The sequence below is a fragment of the Mus caroli genome, unplaced genomic scaffold (assembly GCF_900094665.2).
Source record: "Mus caroli unplaced genomic scaffold, CAROLI_EIJ_v1.1 scaffold_14794_1, whole genome shotgun sequence".
NCBI classification, from domain to species: domain Eukaryota; kingdom Metazoa; phylum Chordata; class Mammalia; order Rodentia; family Muridae; genus Mus; species Mus caroli.
The window spans coordinates 18,083-28,797 of NW_018390708.1; the positions used below are offsets into that span (position 1 = coordinate 18,083).

The window sequence follows — 10,715 nt, forward strand, 5'->3', positions numbered from 1 at the left end:
GAGAGAGAGAGAGAGAGAGAGAGAGAGAGAGAGAGAGAGAAGAGAGATTAGCCCAGTGATACTGTCACTTTTAGATAAAGATTCTATTCACTTTTAAATAGAATATATCTGAATAAAATAAAAATGGAGATGATGAATATTTTTGTCTTTTGATTAGATTAAAACACATATTTGGAAGAAATGGGTGGAGCCATGGGTTAATATAATATAGACAATGAGTGTTTAATAATAAAAATCAATATTCACGGTAAATTATAGGATAGAAGAGATGAACCAGAAATCCAAATGCTCAGATATAGATGAGGAAGAATGTAGGAAAGTTGTTTGAACAAGAACATCTTAAGAAACACATTTGTACATCTCCCATAAGCCTGTGATAAGCTAGATACTATTTCAGATAAGGCTTGTCATATGTAAGCAAATGATTTTTGTAATTCATTTAATTTACTTTCAAATTTTTCTAGCTAATGAGACAATATGTTTAATTGTTCTCTTGTAAAAGTATAGAGGTTTTATGTCCAGCACTCAAAAAATTTAAACTCTATGAATTTTTACTGTATGTATTTTCAGGAGGTTAAGAAAGAAAAGGTATAGAGAAGTGTTTTAATTTCTTCTTAATATTAATAAGAAAAAATAAGGCAAGAATTCTCTATCTAGACTTAAACCACAAAAACTAACGTTTTATGTAGAAAGTAACTTTTGGAAGCATACATGACACAGTTTTTAAGTTATTCTGTGGTCCAGATCGTTAACAAATACTTGTGTGAGTATATCTGTGTATATGTGTGTGTGTATATACATATATATATATATATATATATATATATATATATATATATATATATATATGTGTGTGTGTGTGTGTGTGTGTGTGTGTGTGTGTGTAAAATTATAATATAATGATTATATAGAATTATATATAATTTCCTATAAAGCATTTTATATTACATACCAGATATGGTTCCAAAACTATGTATGTTTCTCGTGCTATATTTTGATTAAACAAAAGAGATTGTTGTAAAGTTATTCACTGTTAACTTGTCACCAATACTTGGACATTTATCTCATTACTATAAACAAGATAGCAAAGTTCAATGAGCCAGTTATTTTTCAGAACTATAATATTTAATTACTGTTGCACCTACCTTTTTTGTGATCTACTTGCAAAATAATATAACATTAGATCAATGTGAATAAATAAGCATTCTCAAAAACATGAACATTATGTTGGAGATACAATTAAACTTAATACAAATTTAAATCCCAAATGGAAATCTTGTGTGAATATAGTATTGGGAGTATGAAGAGAGATTCTGCCAACATAACTACTAGTAAAATAAGTTGTGTTTTAGGTTTTATAATTAAGGTTAGATAAACATGAATTTTAGTAGAAAATGAAATCTGATATTTCTTCACATTACATCTAACCATAACCTATGTCATCATTATGAACATGGAAAAGAAGGCTTGTGATAGCCTCATGGTTTGTGTCCACTGGCTGTATAAATAAACAGAAATTTACTTTGTAGGTATTTATAGAATGCAATGTAAACTTATGTATATTCCATTTTCTGTCAGTTAAAACCAGTATGTAACTGTCCAATTTTTGTGTTGATTTCCTCTCTGTATGTAAGGATTTCTGGCTCTTGCTTTACAGGTTTAGGAATTATATTCTCTACTTCTCTGTTTTCAGGGTGACACCCAAGACCAGGCATTTGATTTTCTCTGTTTATCTTGCCTTGGAAGAAATAAATAAGAACCGCCATATTTTACCCAACATTTCTCTGGTAGTTAATATTGAGTGTGTCCTAGGAAAACATAATGAGAAAATTGATTTTATTTTTAAAAGTGGAGATCTTATTCCTAATTACTACTGCAAAAATGAGAGAAGATACTTAATTGTACTTACAGCACCGTTATGGGCAGTATCTTCAAGCATTGGACCACACCTGTTCATGTCCAGAATTCCTGAGGTAAGTAAAGTCAAGATGGATTAATTTTAAGGAAATACTTTCTCATCACAGTGAGATATTCTGAGTATGAAGGCAGTTTATAGGGAAAGAAAGGGCTTATATTTATTATGATCAATCAAGTATAAATAAATAGATAAATTTTGTAGCAAACAAAACAACTTTATCATAAATGGGAGACAGCATTATTGTGAAACGTTATACGAGAAAACTCAGTATACTTCTATTCTTTAGAGAATCACAAGAGTTTGGATACAATTGTAATAATGAGATGAGGAATAAACACTTTCTAGCATGAATACACTTTGCTCAAGCACACTTTGATCTTACAAGTATCCCTCTGCATTCCATCATGTTCATATTGTTGCCAATGTTCTGTATTTTTCAGCTTTACTGTGGTCATTTTCATCTTCCTTTGAGTGATAATGAGCAATATCCTCATCTTTACCAGATATCTCCTAAGGACACATCTCTACCACTAGCCATGGTGTCCTTAGTGGTTCATTTCAGATGGAACTGGATAGGAGTGATCGTTACAAATGATGACCATGGAATTCAATTCCTTTCTGAATTGAGAGGAGAAATGCAAAACAACATTGTCTGTTTATCAGTTGCTATTATTATCAAAACTGGGAAGTCCCTGGCCCTTACAGAGTTACATATGAATTATAAACAAATCTTAATGTCATCAGCCAAAGTTGTGATAGTTTATGGATACAGAGACTCGCCCATAATCTATGCGTTCATTGTGTGGAAATCTCAAGACCTTTTTAGAATCTGGGTTAGTGTATCACAATTGGATATGATCACACTTCTAGGAGATTTCTTACTATATTCCTCCACTGGGACTTTCATTTTTTCACACCAGAAACCTGAAATATCTGGCTTTAAACAATTTATCCAAAGAGTACACCCTTCAAACTACAGTAGTGAATTTTCTTTGGCCAAACAATGGTGGACATATTTTAGATGTTCTTTGCCACCATCTAATTGTAAGAAGCTCAAGAATTGTTCCATCAAAACTGTATTTAAATGGTTATTCATGACACCACTTGGATTGGCCATGAGTGATACATGCTATAACATATACAACGCTATATATGCTGTGGCCCACTCACTCCATGGGATGCTTTTGCAACAAGTAGACACATGGTCAAAGAATTCTGGGAAGGAACTGGAATTTGACTCTTGGAAGGTAAGGAGTATTACACTAAATGGAATTTATATGTTTTGAATGCTTTAATAGAAACACATGGTCTAATGCCATGTCAATAAGAAATGCCGCACTTAAATTAACATAGTTCTATACTGTATTATTGCATAGGTGGCAGACCATATTACTGCATGTAATATGACACAGTCAACACTGGTATTCCAAAGAGCATTAAAAATCTAAGTCATATATTTTAGTTCATATTTTTAACCACTCATTTGTTTCATGTATTAATTTTTTCTCATGAAATTCTTAACTATCAATAAGAAAATGACTTGTCTTTTATCATATTCAAAAGTTCCTAATCAGTTTACTAAATAGATCCCAAAGAATATCAAGTACTTTTCCATTAATTTTACTTACTAATACTTTCCATTGTCTGTGATCAAATAATACTAATTGCAGAAAAAACATAGAGAATGTGCGATTATTCTCCAAAAATAAAAAAACAGGAATGTAGGTTTTAAAACACCAAATCCAGAAAGAAAATTGCATTGGTAAAGAAAGTGGAACTAAATTTACATTTTTATGAAACTTAATTTTGAATTTAGTACTGAATACTTCTGGTAAAGTTAGATTTTTGGAAATGATAATAATAATTGGGAACTTCCTCAACATAATATTTTCTATTCTATTGTGTAAGCCAGTTGAAATTAAAATGACAAATCTTTTTTAGATGTTCTCTATTCTGAAAACCTTACAATTTGTAAATGCTGCTGGAGATTTAGTCAACATGAACCAGAATTTGAAACAGGATGTAGAGTTTGATGTTTTCTATATCATGGATTTTCAAAAAGATTATGGATTTAAAATGAAAATAGGAAGATTTTCAGCGCATCTTCCAAGTGGTCAACAGATATATATGTCTAAAGAAATGATAGAGTGGGCTACAGACATTGATCAGGTAATTTAGTCATAATTGCAATGCTTAACATGTAGCATAATTCCCTAAATTATCCTCTATTTTTGTTTTACCATGAAACAAATGCTTGGTATTTCTTCATTTATTGACTTACTTTATACCACCCTAGATATTTTACATGTGTGTTAAACGAGGTCTTTCGGTGAATCTCTGATGTGTGAATAACTGGATGTTTGTCAATTAGGATATTGTCCTAATTTGTATAATGCATATTTTTGTTCACAGATTCTACCCTCAATATGTACTATGCCTTGCAGACCAGGACTCAGAAAATCCCCTCAGGAAGGAAAGGACATTTGCTGTTTTGATTGTAAACCCTGCCCAGAAAATGAAATTTCTAACATGACAAGTAAGATTATCATTTATCAAAATAATAAGATTGATTTTTTTCTCATATATTTACATAGTTCTCAAAATTCCTTTGTGGAACGGAAAAGATATATCATGTTTAGGAGTAACACGCTTTAGATATACTATTATTCAAAATGTTAAACTCTCTGTCTCTCTCTCTTGAATTGTATTTTAGTCTCACTATGGTAGATCCCTGGGAAACAATATTTTTCCTGAATATTTCTTTAGAATACTAAAGATTACTACATTATGACATGTTTGTGCTATTCAATTTTATTAAAAATAGTAATATTATGCATTTACAATATTTTAACCTTTATTCACTTTACAGTCTTGTCACAAGCCCTATCCCTCCACTTCTGCCAGTCACATTCTTACAAATTCAACACCCTCATACACCCTATCTTTCACATTATCGAAGGACAGCTCCCCCTTGGATAGCGCTCCATCATGTGTTCTCTTTTCAAAACAGGACTAGTGCTGAGGCCCAATGTGGCAGCCCAAAAAGGGGAAAGAAATCCACTGGCAAGTCACAAAGATCGAGATAAATTTTGCTCCACTTCTGACAGGACCCAGATGAAGAGCAATCTGTACATTTTCTATTTATGTGGATAGGGTCTACAGAAAGCCTACCAGTTCTTCTGATAAGCATGGACAATAGTTAAGCAGAGGATGACTTCTTTTTTGTATAATATATAAAGGCATATATATAAAACCAGGTACTATAATACACACACACACACACACACACACACACACACACACACTGTAAGTATATATGTATATTATACAACCTGATCTTTTTAAAAACATACAAAATTGGCATATTTGAGTACTTCTCACCAACTTAGACAGCATTGTTCAGTACAATTAAAGAAATAATACAAAATGAAACAACATGTACATCATTCAATACAGAGGCAGTACTAGAAAAACACCACAACTATTCACATTGTTAAATTTGATTCAGTTAAAATGAAAAAAAAAAAAACAAAACAAAACAGAATACATTGTAGTAAAAGTTAAAAGGATACAAGTAGAAAATGTTCTAAGCCTTTGTGCAGTATATTTTTTTTCAAGAATTTTTTTGAGAAATAGAATATTATGTAGATATTTCTGAATAAATACTACAACCTTGGGAGCACTGGTCTGTCAAATCTTACAGAAAATATAGACAATGGAGGAAATATGCTGTGCTAAAATTCATAAATTGAATCACAAAACTGATTATCTCATTTATAAGTGTAGAAAATTCGGATGATAAATTTTTCACGCCATCTGTCTTCCTTGACATTATCAGTACTTTCATTTGCTACTTTATTACCAGAATTATAATACAATAGCATAATTTTACCTTTTCCTATCCTTCTTATAAAATCAACACTCTTTATTGTCTTTCAAATATATGACCGATTTTTTAAATTGCTGTTCCAGTCAAAGATTTTCTATATATAAAAAGTTTCTAAGAACAATAAATTGTTCTGTATAGTATTACTTGTGTGTTTGTGGTAAAGACTATTTTGTTGTTAAAGGACAATTAGTAGGTATCCTCTACTCTAAGAAAGTATCTCAATATTCTCTGGTTGTCTTCAGTTCCCTATGTAAGATTTTTGCTAGATAATCTTTCCCTATTCCACTTTTTCTTTTCTTTTCTTTTCTTTTCTTTTCTTTTCTTTTCTTTTCTTTTCGTTTCGTTTCGTTTCGTTTGTTTGTTTTGTTTTGTTTTCTTTGTTTTTTGTTTGTTTTTTGTTTTTCGAGACAGGGTTTCTCTGTATAGCCTTGGCTGTTCTGGAACTCACTTTGTAAACCAGGCTGGCCTGGGACTTAGAAATCTGCCTGCCTCTGCCTCCCAAATGCTGAGATTAAAGGTGTGCGACACCATGCCTCGCTCCAAATCCACTTTGTTATGTTTATTGTTTTTATCTCACATCCCTTACATTTAAGACTCTCTTTTGATGAGATTTTATGGGTGTTACTAGTGATCATCTTGGAATATATATCTACAAACTGTGACAATCTGTAAACTCCTTCTCTTCTTTTGGAAATAAAAGTTTTAATTGAGAAATCAATTTTGTAGATATATTCATTGATCAGGACTCAAAAACACTTAATTTTACTATGATTTTCTCTAGTGGTATCTGTCCCTTTCATAGAATAAGGACTATACTTATCTGTGTGTGTAAGAAAAACTATTTGGAGCATAGTTAGGGATTAAAATGTTTTAAAACATGTTGAATATAGGTTGTTTTCCAAGATATGGAGTGGTTATCATTTATTTTTCCAACTATCAACTTGAGACCACATGTAGACCAAACGAATTGCTGATCCATAAACAGTAAGATGCATGGAAACAGCCCATTTTAATTTATTTTTCCATAATATAGAGCATAATATAATTACAAAAGTTTGTTTTCATGAATGATAACATTAAGATATGTGATTGATGAAACATGAAAATTATGTTACAGTATGAGTTTTTGAAGTAAACCATAAACAATTTGAATATAGATGATAATTATAAACAAGAAGCTTGCCTGAAGATGATAAACATTAGAATTTGGATCAAATACTATGCAAACTCCACATTTAATTTTACATATACCAGAAGATGCAAGTATAATTTAGCTACAATTTTTTTCAATGTATTAAGTCAGTGTTTCTTGTAAATGATAAGAAATAAATATATCTGATGATACTTTCTTTTCAACACTAGACATGGATCAGTGTGTGAAGTGTCCAGAAGATCAATATGCCAATGACAACCATACACTCTGCCTCCAAAAAGTTGTGGCTATTTTAGATTATAGAGACCCTTTGGGTAAAGCTCTGGCTGGTTTTGCTCTATGCTTCTCTGTCCTTACATCTGTTGTATTGGTTGTCTTCCTGAAACACCGAGATACTCCCATAGTCAAAGCCAACAATCAAACTCTCAGCTTTGTCCTACTCATCTCCCTCATATTTTGTTTTATCTGTTCCTTTCTTTACATTGGTCATCCCACTATGGTCATCTGTATCCTGCAGCAGACCATATTTGCCATTGTGTTCACTGTGGCTACATCTACTATCTTGGCCAAGACAGTTATTGTAGTACTGGCATTCAAGATAACTGTCCCAGGAAGAAGAATGAGGTGGCTGCTTGAATCAGGCACACCCAAATACATCATTCCTATATGCACAATAATTCAGCTGATTCTTTGTGGAATTTGGCTGGGAACTTCTCCTCCATTTGTTGATGCTGATGTACAAATGGTACATGGCCACATCATCATTGTTTGCAACAAAGGTTCAGTAATTGCCTTCTACTGTGTCCTTGGATACATGGGCTCTGTTGCTCTAGCAAGTTTCACTGTAGCTTTCTTGGCCAGGAATCTGCCTGATACATTCAATGAAGCCAAGCTCTTGACATTCAGCATGCTGGTGTTCTGCAGTGTCTGGATCACTTTCATCCCTGTCTACCACAGCACCAAAGGAAAGACTATGGTTGCTGTGGAAGTTTTCTGTATCTTGGCCTCCAGTGCAGGGCTGCTTCTTTGCATTTTTGCCCCAAAGTGCTATATTATTTTATTAAGACCACAGAAAAATTCTTTTTATAAGTTCAGGAAACCACATGCTATAGATGAATATATAAGTTAAATTTAACCTAAATAGTATAACAAACTTATCTACAGTTTCAAAAAGCTGCAATCTACTCATCAAGTATTTTGTTGAAATATAAAGTTGCTATCAGATAAATAATGTAGAGCATACGCTGCATAATAAAATCTTAACACATGACATGGACTTCAGTTTATTGGATCAAACTGTGTAATCAGACACTTTGATACCTCTAATGACAGTTTGCTTTTATTATAAAACTGTTAGGTATCTTATAATTAGCACTAGACTTTGCAAATAATTTCATGTATTATTCACCTATCTGTAATAATTTTGTTTTATTGTTATTTTCTAGAAAGAAATATTACCATGAGGATAGTACATATATATAGGTATTATATTTTTCTAGATCTGCATATATATATATATATATATATATATATATATATATAAAACAATTAACTAATTATCTTTGTAACATGATATTCTAGGATGTGGGATGATAAAAATTTATGATGATATCACTTAATTCAGTTTCAATTTGAATACTGATCATAATGAATATACTCTGTGATTTATATTGCAATTCTGCTGAAAGTCTAGTGGATTATGATATAAACAAGTCCACAAAAATCTGTTGTTTTCTTGCTAAATGACCATTCCCTAAAATGTGTATCTTTGTATGTATGTTTATATTTGAGGACATAATCATCTCTCAAACTTAGTTATAAATAATTATTTGTCTAATAAATAGTAGTCAGTTAAGATGTGCATAATGTTTTAAACTACAAAGAACAGTTTGGACTCTCCATCTTAAGTAAAAGATCTCCATCATCAAGGCTTGGAATGTATCTTGGCATAGGAAGCAGGGCAACGAAGGACCAATCACTTAGAATTGTTGTGAAATTCTATCTTTATAATAGGATGCAGTTCTTGAAAGTCTTATTACTAAACAAACTTTCCAACATATCAAAAATTGAAAACACTGGCATAAATTCTGGAGATCTTTAGGTATCCTCCAACATACTTTAAACTATAAGTAGTAGAGAGGGCATTTGGACGGAAGGTTCATTCTTTTTGAGGACATGATTTATGCTAGAATATACACTGTCTAGTAAATGGCCCTAAATCTGCACAGTCAAGCATTACTTAGTGAATTACAATTAGTGAATTACTTAGTGAATTACATAGTGAATTATCAAAACACAAAGTCAAAATTTGGGAGAAGCTTTTATTGAAAAGAGGTAGAAGCTATATAGGGAAAGAAGGAATGAATATCATTATGTTACATTGAAATTATTTTGAAATTTTATAATTACTCATAATTTATTAGTATATATGATTGATATAATTTGAAAATTTCAAAGGTATATATATATGTATATATGTATATATATATATACATATATATAATTTGAATCTGAATTCCCAATATTAATTTTCATGAATTTTGCACTGAATATTTCATTGGTTATATGAATTCCTAGAATGAGATACCTTTGTTTGAAATTTATCTGAAGATAAAGGAGAGATCCAGTTTTTTGAATGTGCATACAAGCTAAGAGTAGACTTTAACATGGGGCAAAGGAGCACTGAATAGAGAATAAAAATTTAAATAATAAGTATTTTAGTCATATTTATAAATTAAGAGCAATATTAAGAACTGTACTGTAACCTGAAAAAATATATCATTTCATCTGTCTAGTCCTCAAATACTCTATATGATTATTGTGTCATCCTCATGGACAAAATACATGGTGGCCATATATTGTTCCATGAGTATAGATCTGAATAATCTATAATTTACTAATCCCTTCTAAATTCATAATTCTAAAATGCCTGTGCCTTTCAAGTAAATCACAGGTTCCCATAAACACATTATAACAAAATTAACAAGTGATGGAATTCCAGACTTGGTAATAACACTTTAGAAAAACTTGGTAGAAAATGTATTTCTATATTACATATTATAAGAAAGCCTTCTCTGTATAGTTGTGCTACATTACAAAATAGAAAGGATAATGTTAAGATTGTGACAGGGACTTAAATTATCAAAATGCTTACATATTGTCTTGAATTATGTTGTATTAAAGAACACTACTTGGGTAAATGAAACATACATAACTATTTACCACATATACAGAGCACGCATGCATGCCCACTCACCAACACACACAGAAACAGCCACACATTCATACTCACACATACACACACACACACACACACACACACACATGTGCACTCACCCCAAAGTGAAATTTATTTAACCAATAAATTTTATAAGGATTTTACACCAGAATCTGGGTGAGGGTTTGCTTATAAGAACAAATAAACCACCACACAGTACAGGTATAAACCATACAAAGGTGGGAAAATGGAGTATATGTCACAACCTTCAGCATACTCTTTCCAGGATTCTTTGCATTTTTCTCATTCTTCTAGGCAACTGGTGTGATCTCAGTAGGTTTTTTTTCAATGAATGTTCAGTGTGATGATTTTTTTCCTGTAAGGATTCCTTTCTATAAGAAAAACTGTCACCTTTTTTATTTAATTAGTATTATTTTATTTATTAACATTTCAGTCATTTCCTCCCCCAAGAGGCCACCCCTCCTAAAGTTCTTTATCTACACTCCCCCCCACTTTTATCCTAGAAGGTGTTCCCCAC

The 10,715-nt window shown here is 31.6% G+C and overlaps 1 protein-coding gene across 2 annotated transcripts in view; it reads left to right on the forward strand.

The window, feature by feature from the left end:
• LOC110288784 (vomeronasal type-2 receptor 116-like) overlaps positions 1-8,089 on the forward strand; it is a 9,671-nt gene extending 1,582 nt beyond the window's left edge. The window contains exons 2-6 of one of the 2 annotated variants that reach the window (XM_021155037.1): positions 1,694-1,982; positions 2,359-3,165; positions 3,860-4,087; positions 4,331-4,454; positions 7,170-8,089. In XM_021155037.1, the coding sequence (XP_021010696.1) occupies positions 1,694-1,982; positions 2,359-3,165; positions 3,860-4,087; positions 4,331-4,454; positions 7,170-8,089 (2,368 nt within the window). The remainder of the gene's footprint in view (positions 1-1,693; positions 1,983-2,358; positions 3,166-3,859; positions 4,088-4,330; positions 4,455-7,169) is intronic. The other variant, XM_021155038.1, reaches the window with a different exon arrangement.
• The last annotated feature ends 2,626 nt before the right edge of the window (positions 8,090-10,715 follow it).